Raw genomic sequence first — 12,813 nt, forward strand, 5'->3', positions numbered from 1 at the left:
ATTACTAAAAATCAGTATTTCTAAAAGAAAATAAATAATATCTGATGTCCTCGTAAAAATAGCATCTTCATTAATCTGGGCCTTAATAGCCCATTTTCCGACACAACCCAGATAATTTTATCGTAGGAAAAATTACTAGAAAAAATATTTTTTAATAAATAATTACTGATTTTTATGATATTTTTTATTCATTATTATTTATAGCAATATGTAGCAATATTATGATATATCTGCCATTTATTAAAACTGAATTATGTATGCAATATAAATGTATTATAGGTGTTTTAAAATATATTATATTTGTTTGATAAAAAATTGACGCAATGTATTATATGTGTATTAAAGTATATGATAAATATATTATCCATGAATAAAACTTATATTATATAAAAAAAAGGGCAACCCGGTGCACTTAACCTCCCGCTATGCGCAGGGTCCGGGGAAGGGCCCGACCACAAGGATGAGTTTTATAAATTATTTTCGCTAATATGTATTAAAATTGTATTATAATTGTATTATAAGTGTTCAGTGAAAAAAATATATTATTGCTATAAATGGTAAATATTTTTTTAATGTAGTACATTTATGTAAATTTCTCTTCATTGTGAGACAACAAATAATGCTCGATGGGCTGACATTCATATGGTTTTGCCTTTTATAGCCGATCAAGATTTTGACTAAGGGGTTCAAAATCTGAAGAAGTTGATGCACGAACTAGTCGAAAGAGGTTTGACATCTACTATATATATATAAAAAAAATTATTTTAACCATGTATAAATAGTATAATTTTCTACCGAATGAGGTTTGTCTGATCTCCCTACCCACAAGGTGGCTCCGCCACTACTTATAGCCCATAGTCTTGACATGCCTTATACTCTTTAACAACAACAACATATGCGATAAAATTTCAATCCATTAAGTCTGAGGAGGATAGAGTGTGCGGTGATAAAATGAGATAACTCTAGAATGATGTTGAAGAAAGGTGATAAAGTGAAAATTTTGAAGCATGTGATGAGGGACCATATATTGCCCAAAAAAACAGTGATTTTCTGAGCCAGATTGAACATTATAGTGTAACTAAATACGGTTTTGGCAAGTAGTAGTCATTAATTATACTTGGCCTTTTTCAGTCTAGTAGATAACAAGAAAAAGCCTAGCTAGAGAGCTGAATTTTACTACTTTGTGTACTAGTGGTAGTGGATGGCCATGAAACTTCTCACAAGTCTTATTACATCTCTCTTACTCTTCCTTTTCTAAGAGGATCTTGAATTTTAAGTCAATTTTGTGCATGCGTAACACTGCCATGTTTATTTTTAAAAGGAAATTTTTGTCCAAATTTAACCTCTTTTAATTTACGAGATATCTTTGTTTACTTTAATATATTAGACTTTGGAGGATCGTTTGGTTGCAAGTTATGAAGTGACATGTATTAAATTAATATTAACATAAATAATATCATGTCACATCAGATATGGTATTTGATTATTTATTTTCAGTCTCGTATAACTATATATATATATGAATTATGAAATGGAATAACAAAATCTTGCATACCTAGTTCCTACATTACGACTACTTGTATATATAACTCCAATTGCCCTCAGCAAACGACTGTTGAGGATATTTAATTATATCATTTTAGTTAGCAAATCGTTTCTTAACTTTGGTTGAGTTTCAATATGGACTAGGTGGATTCCATGTGTCATCATATACTTCAAGAAAAATATCTAAATTTACCTATTAACTTTAGAATATGATTTAAAATTACCCCACATTATACTCCAGGATTGGGTTTCATTATAGTTTGAGAACAATAACAATGATTTGCTAATTGCAAAGGTATGAAATCACCCCAAAGTATATAACACAGGGTACCATAAATGTGTCATAAAGTAAAAGGTGTTTTTTTTTACCCTTCCTCTTTCTTAATCACAAGTTATAGCATGCCAATCTATGATTTTACAATCAAGTTAAATTCACCTACAATTGTAAGTATGGAACAAGAGGGCGTAAAATCTGAATTTTCTTCACTGAAAAATCGCTTTTTATATAAAAGTTCAAAAAAAATTATGTATATATATATTTTATGATTAATTTCTTTAAATGAATTTTTTTGTCTATACCACTGAACATAGATACTCTTCATAACAAGTTACAAAATTGCATTGATAGTGTGCACCTCCACTCATTAACTACTTGAACTACTATGCTTCCAAACTTTTAACTTCAAATCCCATATTCCAGACCAAAAAAGGCTAAAATCCATAGTGGAGCCCATATTTTATTATGTAGGCTTTTTCTCCATGAAGGAAATTAAGGCAAGTGTATAGAAGTAGAAGGGGACCCTGTTAAGAAAGAGAAGCACCTAATTCCTCTGTTGGTACAAGAAATGGCAGGCTGGGAAATACTGGTAATATTCTTTTAATCCTTTCTGCATATCAAAGAAAATGGGCTTCTTATTTGGGGGAAAATGGCCATTTTGTCTTGTCACTATTCATTATCATCAGATAGGAACCTTTATGACTATGTATTATTCATTCTACTAAAAATTTTGGTGCTTTACACGTCCTAATTTGCTAAATTTTGTATTTTTCTCTAGAGGAGTGATTGTACTGTCTAAGACATATTCAGAAAAATCGACCAAAATGAGCTTTTACTGCTTCACACTGATTCTATTGTGGATTTTACTTTACATCCATTTTTAGATGACTACAAGTCTCGAGTTCAAGTGTTGATTCTGACTTCTGCATATAAAGAATATTTTCTTCTTTAGTACATCTTATCTGGGCGAATTTGAATTAATTTGGTTAGTAATATCGAATACTACATAGTTAAACTAAAAAAATATTGTATTTATATATATCATCCTCTTTTGGCTGCACTTTCAGGTGATTAGAAGCAAGGGTGAAGCTACCGGCCGAGCACAAAGAAGATGTTAATTTAAACCCCTTTATCCAAAAAATACGTCAGTATATAGCAGGTTAACATTAAATTTTATGTATATATAGTACTAATTCTCTTGATTTTTTTATATATTTACTTGAGATTTTAAATTTTATACATGGTTTGTATGAACAAATTTTTTTTACAATATTTAGATTTAGGTCATCCAAAGAATATTCATATAATTGTCGGATAAAAATAACTTGACAATGTAAAAATTGCTTACACGAACTATGCATATTACTTCATCCACCTAATGAAAATCCTAACCTACTAATTAATTGTGAAATTAGGATTTCCTCATATACTTCTAATAAATTACACTGAGAACCTCTTTGTTTTGGCTTCTTTAGAGGCACAAGAGTCTTCATATTCCCTCCAGAACATCATGATAGATTATATATATGCCTCTATCAGGCTCTTAATTAATTAATTTCTATCTCACTCAGTATTAATTTATCACTAATTAATATTAAAAAAAACTAAACAAATAGGCCGTCTTTTTCTGCATTGATCCTATCATGTGAAGACTTTCAAGTGTATGGCTGGCCACATGCTATCACAAACACTTTCATTTGATTTTGTTTTAAATAATTAATCTTTGCCAATATTTTATCAAATCTCGAGAAAAAAAAATGACATGTGATTTCATCATATTTGTTACTTTTGTAAAAAATCATAGGCCTAATTTAAAAAGTAAAAAAAACTGTCATTACCTTCATGCCACTTCATTATTCAGAACACCATTTTCCACCGGTCAATATAAATAAAAGTAAAATATTATAGAAGTATCTCATATTACATAGACGTCGAGATTCAGAATTTAAAGTTTATGTGTTTGAGTTTAAAATTTATAATAAACCATTTGATTTACATGATTTAGAGTCTAGTTTTATACTGATTTGGTGAGTTTTTAAAACTCAAAGAAGATTATCTTCATTTGAAGTAATATTATACAGATTTTATTTTCAGAAAAAACTAGAATTATCTTGTGCTACTTGCAAGATCATTTTTGTTGTTAAAATTATGTGAGCATTTTATAGAACAATTTAAATTATTAGATACAACATCCTTTAATTTAATTAATTATGTCTTCAACATATCATTTCCCCAGCAAGTTATTCCATTATGGCTAGACAAGTGGATAATGACAATTTTAGCCCTCGATAATTAGTAAATCTTACTTTTAGTCCTTGTAATATTTAGTTAAACACATGTAATCTTGAATCAACTCTTAAAATAGATGCTTTTAATCCCTTTAGTTAGGAAATATGTGACATTTAGACTATTTTTAGAATCATAATACTCTCAAATATATATATGTGTGAGTCGTAACACTACAAATTTAACATAATGAATTGATAATTGAATCATTTAACACTCAATAATTCATAGTCATAGGGATCAAAAGTGCACAATCCATTAATCGAAGTTGAATATGTTTAACCAAAAACCAAAAGGACCAAGATAAGAATTTATCAATATTTAGGGACTAAAAGTGCTAATTCGCCCCCCTCCCCCCCCCCCCCCCCCCACTCCCGACACACACCAAAAAAAATGAAGAAAAGAATTTGCAAATATGTACTCTCTTTTGGTGCAATTTTCCTGTACTGTGAGTCTATAAATATGTCTTCATGAATAGCAGATTAACAATTATAGCCAAACATATAGTTTGAAGCATCACAGAATATTTCTTTTTGTGTTCATATATTATCACTTACTTTTTTTTAATGCTAAAAGAAGATTAAAATTACTATGAAAGACCTAAGATTTGCTTAGTGGATAGCCACTAATAAAAATATTGATCATAAAAAGATAGCAAAGTATTGTTTGTGGCTCATATAATTTTATGAAATTATTTTATTGTGAACAAGAATATTTGGACAAATTAAAGTTGTTATTATTCTCTAAACAAACAAATAGAGGGGGAAAAACGAAACCATTGGATTTCAAATCTTTAATTTTTATGATGCCTATATTCGAGATGATGGAAGAACGGTGCTCTTTAATTCTCTTTAATTTCTTCATACTTTATTTCTAAAGAAATTTTTAGTTGTACGTCAATTCCATATTTAAAATATTACTACTCCATTAGCTTTTGGAATGTGCTTTACTTTAATTTCCTCCTTTCTAATTGCTAAACTTGTGAAAAATTTCCAAAAAATGGTGTTGGTTAAATATGATTAAAAAAATATTGTCTAGTCTGAGTCTTCTTTGAGTTTAGCTCTAACATTCCTAATGTAAAAGAATTTTTATACCACCAGATCATTTAAAACTTAATTTAGAGTAGTAGCTTGTAAAAATTAAGTGGAAAAGATCGAAAATGTCCCTCAACTTTCATTTATTACTTGACTTTATTTTTATCGTTAAAATCAAATTATTCCTACGCCCTACCGTCTACAAAGTTAACACATATACTCATGATTTGGATGAAATCTCCCAAAATGACTTCAATTACCCAATTTCAGTAAAAATTCTATGTTTAAAATAATTTTTCAACTAAGCAACCCATTTAGTCAAAATCCAAATCAAATTAAATCCAAAAATCTACCACCAAAATCCAAAAATAATTTTCAATTCACCCCCAAAACATGGAATCCTAAACCAAATTATTTCAAATTTCATACATAAAGTCATAAACACTCCAAAAAGTTTTCGATCTACTTATTCAGTTTAAACCAAATATATATTTGATATTATACCATATTGTATATTCTATATTTAGCTCAATGAACCAAACATATATCAATGAAAATATATTCACTAAATCTCGACATTATTTAAATCACGAATTATAATTTTGAATAATTTGTTCCCCATTAAACAACCCCCAAATGAGCCTTGTTATAAATCAATCATCTTTTTGTTGCTTTGTTTTGCCAAAGGTTAATTCGAGTTTGGCGGAGGCAATTTATAATTAACCTGTCATTTCACGCGTGATTAGATTAATGTAACAGGGATTTATTATTAAAATAATTAAGCATTATTGAAAGTGATTAAGTTAATAATGTCCATTAGCGTTTAGTTTGTGACTAATAACATGACAGCATTAGTCATGTCTCATATCAATTTTTTAATTTCTTTTTTGAAAGGAAAGAACTAATTAAGAAGAAAGAAGACTTAGAGATATGGGTAAAATGTACAAGTTAGGTGAATAATTTCCACCGATCATTGCTTTCATCTTTAATTAGAGATTTTGAATTTAAATTCAAAATATAAAATTTCCTTTGTTAAGTGAGCATTTTAATCCCATAAAAAAAATCCAAACATAAATATGAATTTCAATATTGCATCCTCCGATAATCAAACATCGAATGAAAAAGGAAAAACAAAAATCAAGTTTAGCCCCATTAATTTGACATATTCTATGGGCACTTAATTTCTTCACAAATATGAATTTCAATATTGCATCCATCGAATGATGAAGAAAAAACAAAAATCAAGTTTAGCCCCATTAATTTGACAAATTCTATGGGCACTTAATTTCTTCTCATAAATGAAAAGTGAAAAAAAAAAAGTAGTAAAAAATTAGTGCATTTCCTTTTCACTTACTTAAGTCAAAGTCCAAACATAGCATGTCTTTCAACTTCTATGGATTACTTTTTCATTTTCCTGTTCAAGAAATTATTGGGGGTATATAAATATTGATTAGTAGTTTAACTGTCAATAAAAAAAAATCAACTATGAAATTACCAAATTCTGTTAAATGGCTATTTTGATTTATTTCAATAATGATGAGAAAATAGTTACAACCTAATATTTTAAGTGTAGGGTTCCAATTACGTAAACGTCTCCTTTAAAATGATTTTTCATATTTTAAAAATTTATCCAAATAGAGAACTTGAGATTGACAAAATATTACATTATCTCTAACATCCACAAATTTTACTAAAAGAATCATTTATTAAACAACGATCCCAAAATGCCAAAACAAATGAAAATTTTAGCATTAAATTTTTCTCCCGCAAAATTTATATTATATGTTTATTTTTTGTTTCACCTAGAAACATTCAAAATTTAACATGTTGTTCCCCCCTAATAATAATAATTATTATGCTGTATTAACACCGTATAGATTTTCATTTTTAATGTGGAAAAAGCATCGAATCACGTTGTATTGTTCCTGTAACATGGACTTAATTATGGTCATTATACAAGGATCTAGTGATATTATTACTTATTTATAACTAGGATTTGTACTTGTGCTGAAAACTTTGTTCCCTGCACGTGCCACTTGTTCTTTACTTCTTTTTTATGGTCAGAATTCTCTCTTGATTTAAGTCGAGGATCTATCGGAAGAATTTATAAAGATAAGACTATGTACATCTTTTTCTCTTCAAATTTATTGATAATATTACATTAAATATATTATTTGAAAATTTTCTCCATTTTTTTTTTGGAAATTACCAAAGTTTTCTCTATCAAGCCATTTTTGTTGCATTATTTTACTTATCTATTTTATATTGTCTTTCTTAAAAATGTTATAACTCCATTATAAGTCTGTCGATTCTCTAAATCTAATGTACAATCTAGACATGATACCGTTGCTTTATTGCTAAAATGTGACATTATACTTTGTGAAAAAATCAAATACACAATATTAGTGGTTATTATTATAAAAGAAAACAGACACACCAAGAATTCAACAAATATCGACCAATCGAATGCAAAATAGTATCAATTGCATTATTTTTTTCAAAAGAAAACAAAAAGGCCCTATGATTTAGATGCTTTGAATAAGATTAGAAAACACATTTCACATGCAATTTCCTTTAGAAGGAATAACTAGTTTCTGTAATTGACACTTCGGGTGTGTTTCTTGTGTACAAACTATATTATTTTTAAATTATTTATATATAATTTTTGATAAATACTTGAAATCGTGTGGGGTGAAAAATAGGTTTGTATGGATGGGGTTATTGAGATGGGTGAAGATGATGTGTGATGTTAGAGCTTGAAGAGGACATAATCAATGTGAAATATCATTCACGTAACTTTTTTTCTATTTTTATTAAGAAAGTTATTATTGCATCGTTAAAAAAATATTTTTCTAAAGAGAATAATTTTTTAAAAATTTAGCCAATCGAACATAAAAAAACTAAACTAATCTCCTCCGTAATGAACGCATCCTTAAGGTCTAGAATTAACTCAATTATTGCCACAGCCATACACAAAATAGGCAAGAGAAAAGAAAATATGCTAAAAGTGATCCCAACGTAACTCCTGCTCTCTCAAAAGGAAACAAAATTAGTTTGTTTTTTTTTGGGTGGTTACTGGTTAGGGGCTTTGTGTATAGAAGGAGCCAGTAATTTATATTTTAAGGATTCGAAATTATAAAATGATAACTTCAAGTATTAATAAATAGCTTCATAATTTAATATGTATATATATATATATATATATATTGAATAATAATTCAAAGACTTATTCATACGTGGTGGTTACTCTATATATATCAACTAATTGACAAGACGATATCTTCTTTATTTAAACTTGTATCAATCAACTTTCAGTAGACTGATAAATATTCTCATCTTATTTTTCTTTCCAAATAATCATAATAAAGTAATGTAATTTGATATAAATGATGTCGAATTCTTTTGTAGATTTTATTTTGTGGGTGAGGTTGCTTTCAGAAAAAGGAAAGAAAAAATGATGGACTATAATTGATCAGATCAATTGTAGTTGTATTTAGTCTGAAGAATCAATGATCATCATAACAAAAGCCAAAAATATCTCAAAACAATTTGTGGATGGTGTCTATGAGCCCCTTTTTATTACATGAATAACTATTTGCTATATTCTCCTATAATGTTTTTGTTCAGGAATGTGCTCATGAAATATTGTTAAAGAAAAATCTAATTGTACAATAATAAAATATCTACATTTATACATATTGTTTGAAGTCATCACCAATAAGATAAAATATTTACATGTATTCGATATTTTCATCAAGTCAAATAATTTAATTTTAGAAGACATTAAGAGATGATATATATATATATATATTCTTAGAAGTTAAGAATAAAATAAAAACATGCATCACATAACCTGCTTAGAGTTTAAACATAAAATAAAAACGTATCACGTAATCATAACTAATAAAAGAAAGTTTTGTTTAAAAATATGTATCTTGGATTCATTTATTTTGTATACAGCTATGCTAATAAATTTTTTATCTCAACAATCAAATCCCAAGAACCAAATTATTCAACTAGATAACTTAGTTTGCGAACTAAAATTTTTAGAGCCAAACGACCGTAGAAGTTGTAAATAAGGAGCAATCCTTGAAATGGTTATTAAATGATAACTACAACAATAAAAAATATATTTAAAAATACAACTGCATAATTAAGTCCTTGAAAGAGAAACTAAAAATGAGATTACAAACCCCAAATTTACAAAACACCAATATTCCTCGAAAGGATTTATTCTTAATAATAATACTACTTGAAAAAAGAGAAAATCTTAGCAAGAGAACTAAATACTTCTACTACTAGATAATAATAATACATGAAAAGGGGATTTCTCTCTATTTGAAATTCTTTTTCTCATCAACCATCTGATATTCGAAATCGCTGACTAATTTCGACTATTTTTTTTTCCCTTGGAGCACATTTATCCGGTGTTTTGTTCGAAATTTACCAGCTCGACTAATATGGTAACTTCAGTACTGATTGACACATAGATAATTCCAAGAATTGGTCACGTTGAACCCATCAAGCATAGTGTCATTTTGTGGAAAATTGAAGCTATAAGGCTCATTGTTGTCCATGGCAAGTCCAAGTCCATTACAATTGACGTTGTTGGCATCCAAAACTGCAATGATTTCATTAAGTGACTCAAGTCTATGGCTAAGTTCACTTAATTGAGCTCTCAAGATTGAATTTTCAGCCTCAACATTAAGATAATGTTGTGTTGTGACATTCATACTTGTCAAAATCTGATTATTTTCGTTTCTTAAAGCTGATACTTGAGCCATCAAATCATCCAAATGTTTCTGTTTTCTCATTCTTGATCTTCTAGCTGATTCTCTGTTTGATATCATTCTTTTTCTCTTCCTTTGATCCATTAATTGCTGAAGATCTTCCTCTGACCCTGAGTTTTGTATAAATGATGAACCTGATGATGTACCACTTGATGATGCCATGACCAAATATTCTCAACAACCGTACTAGTATTTTCAAAAAAAAAATTAAATGTTAAAATTAGAGAAATACTAGCAGGACCCAGATGGAGATTTTGATTTTGAAACAGAGTAGAATGAAAAATATTTTGTAGATTTTTTAACTTCTTTTTTTTCTTTTTATTTATAGATTAGTAATTAATTAATTATATAAGAGTAGTTTTAGGGGTAGGGGCTATGAAATGAAGTAAAACCAGTAAAGGAAAACAACAGAAAAAGATTGCACCAAATGGGTCCTGCGCCTATATGTGGAATTTATCATAAACCCCGAAAGAAACAGTTCACTCAGAATTGCAGACATGAATTTCAAAGATTAAAAATAATTGGGGTAGCATCAAGATTAACTTAAAAGAAAAAAAAATTAAAAACCCTTTATGATTTTTGATGGAAGAAAATGAACGAAAAAAACACTTTCTTGGTATTTTTTTGAGAGAGTTTGGGTGGTGGAGATTCCAAGAAAAACTTGAAACAAAAAAATCAGAGCTTTGGCAGAGGAAAGGAACAAAAAACGAGAGGAGGCTTTGATGATGAAGAGAGAAAAGGAAGGAGAAAAGAGAGAGGGGTTAAAGAAGGTGTTTTGGCTGGGATTTTATAGCACAAAAAGTGGGTGTCAACAAATTAAAATAATTTGTTCAAATGGAAAAAGTTCCAACTTTACTTTCATACTTATACGAATAGCTTTTAACTCGTTATACATTAGAATTGTGGTAATATATATATATATATATATATATATAATGTATTTATATCAAGCTAATAAAAAATAATATATAAATAGAAAGTTGCTGGGATGATAAGCATTTTCTTTATTTCAAAAAAAATAGTAATTGTCATTAAGTTTAAAAAAATAAAGAGATTTTTTAATTTTGTGGTTCTAAATTAAAGTTACGTTAAATGTACCAAAATTTTTTCTAATCTTATAATTTTAAACATTTTACATGAAAAACTGAAATTAAAATATTGTAAAAAATGAAACGGATTATTTTTTTTGAAATAAATTAAAAAGAAAAGTAGATATATTTTTTTAAATGGAGGAAGTACTACTTTTTACCTCAAACTTTAAAGTTATGAGCTTCTAGAAAGTGATATATATACACACTCTTAAAACTGGGATTATACACTGTTACTTTGCCTTATGAAGATAAAAATTTAATACCAAAATAGAATTAATTAACATATATTTTTATTTTATTTCATAATTAAATAATTTGATGTATATATTTAATGCGAAAACTATTCATGTTTTTGCTTTAAAAAAAATAATCTCATATTTAGGACCAACACAAATTAGGTTGATTATATTTTAGAAAAGCTCCAAAAGGTCAATTGTCTATAAGAAATGATTTGTTAACGCTAGATAAAACGAATTACTTGAAAATATATTAAGATATTTTACATATTTGTTTTCCCTTTTTAGAAGGAGCTTTTATCATTTTGGTTCTTTATTGTTTCGAACTCATAATTTTAAGATTAAAAGTGAGAAATACTTAGTTCACGTAGTTGTGAGTGTGTTTAATTTCATTTTTATTGTTGAAAGATATGGAAAAAAAAAATGGATGGAAAAATATAAAAAAGGAAGTTTGGAATATAGTATGAGAAAAGAAAAGTAAGAAGGGTGAAAGGGACATGTGGGGTGGGAAGAGAAACCTCCACGTCCGTCTAGATCCAGCTGGGGAGCAACATACCACACATTAAACTTAAATTTTCTTCTCTTACCTCGTTACTCCTTAAACTTTCTCCTAATTTCAATTAACCTCCAAATAACTTCGCTATTTATTTTTAATTTTTCATACAATAGCATGAACTTGACTCTCCTTTTTTTTTAATCTGTTCTATATAAATAATATATATTATTTTAAAAAATAATGTAAAAATTATTATAAATTATTAAAATTAATAATTTAAAATATATTTTTAAGAAAATTAATTGACTCTGTAAATTTATATGTAGTACATATATTAAATTTGTGCTACCACGAATTGCTATATCTAGTATTTAGAAATGTGACCAAACACTTATCACTCCCTCAATTTTATCTGGTTTGTTTTATTTTTCACTTATCACAAAATTTACGAAAATAAATATATTTTTTAAAATTTTATAATTTTAAACTAAAAATATATATAAAAAATATCTCTTAAATAGATTATGTAAAAATCAAAATTAAAAAATTATAAAAAAAAATCTCTTAAACGAAGACGACAAATAAATTGACATAATATTTCAATTTCATAGCTTTTACGCGCAAGTAGTTTATTGTAACACGTGCATCCGTCAATAATAAAAGGTAATTACAGCACACAGTATTTATTATTAAAAAAACTTTTTTGCAATCTCTAAAAGGATTTTTAATTACATTAATTATATAAATACTAAATAATTATTTATCTCTCTTCTAAGTTTATAATATAAATAATTTATGTCTTTTCACAATATAAAATATTTTGAAAGATTTTTATTAGCTAAAAGCTTACAATGCCTGATAAGGAACGAGCGGAGCAAATACAAGGATGAGCTCAGGTGGTTTGAAGAGTGGTTATTTATGCGGATGACTTTAAATCGATCTCTTCTTAATGTTTTTTGGATCAAGTCTGTCGTATAAGGCTTATCTAGTGCAGTTTATATTTTCAATATAGTTTGCGCTTCTCCTATCTTCCATATACACTACCAACATAATTATGG

The 12,813-nt window shown here is 27.7% G+C and overlaps 1 protein-coding gene and 1 long non-coding RNA gene across 2 annotated transcripts; one reads left to right on the top strand and one right to left on the bottom strand.

Annotated features, from left to right (window-relative positions):
* The first annotated feature begins 2,132 nt into the window (after positions 1–2,132).
* Positions 2,133–3,057, top strand: LOC129884473 (uncharacterized). The gene is made up of 2 exons (XR_008765954.1): positions 2,133–2,411; positions 2,890–3,057. It is a non-coding gene; the product is annotated as an uncharacterized LOC129884473 (long non-coding RNA).
* Positions 3,058–9,295: 6,238 nt separating this feature from the next.
* On the bottom strand, positions 9,296–10,745 carry LOC129885433 (bZIP transcription factor 11-like). Its single transcript, XM_055959703.1, has one exon. The coding sequence runs from the start codon at positions 10,092–10,094 to the stop codon at positions 9,612–9,614; it is 483 nt and encodes a 160-aa protein (XP_055815678.1). The 5' UTR covers positions 10,095–10,745; the 3' UTR covers positions 9,296–9,611.
* Positions 10,746–12,813: the final 2,068 nt, after the last annotated feature.

Source organism: Solanum dulcamara, chromosome 4, assembly GCF_947179165.1.
Source record: "Solanum dulcamara chromosome 4, daSolDulc1.2, whole genome shotgun sequence".
Classification (NCBI taxonomy): Eukaryota; Viridiplantae; Streptophyta; class Magnoliopsida; order Solanales; family Solanaceae; genus Solanum; species Solanum dulcamara.

Excerpts from the sequence above, each read along its gene's own strand:
- LOC129885433 (XM_055959703.1), bottom strand. The coding sequence starts at position 10,094 with ATGGCATCATCAAGTGGTACATCATCAGGTTCATCATTTATACAAAAC.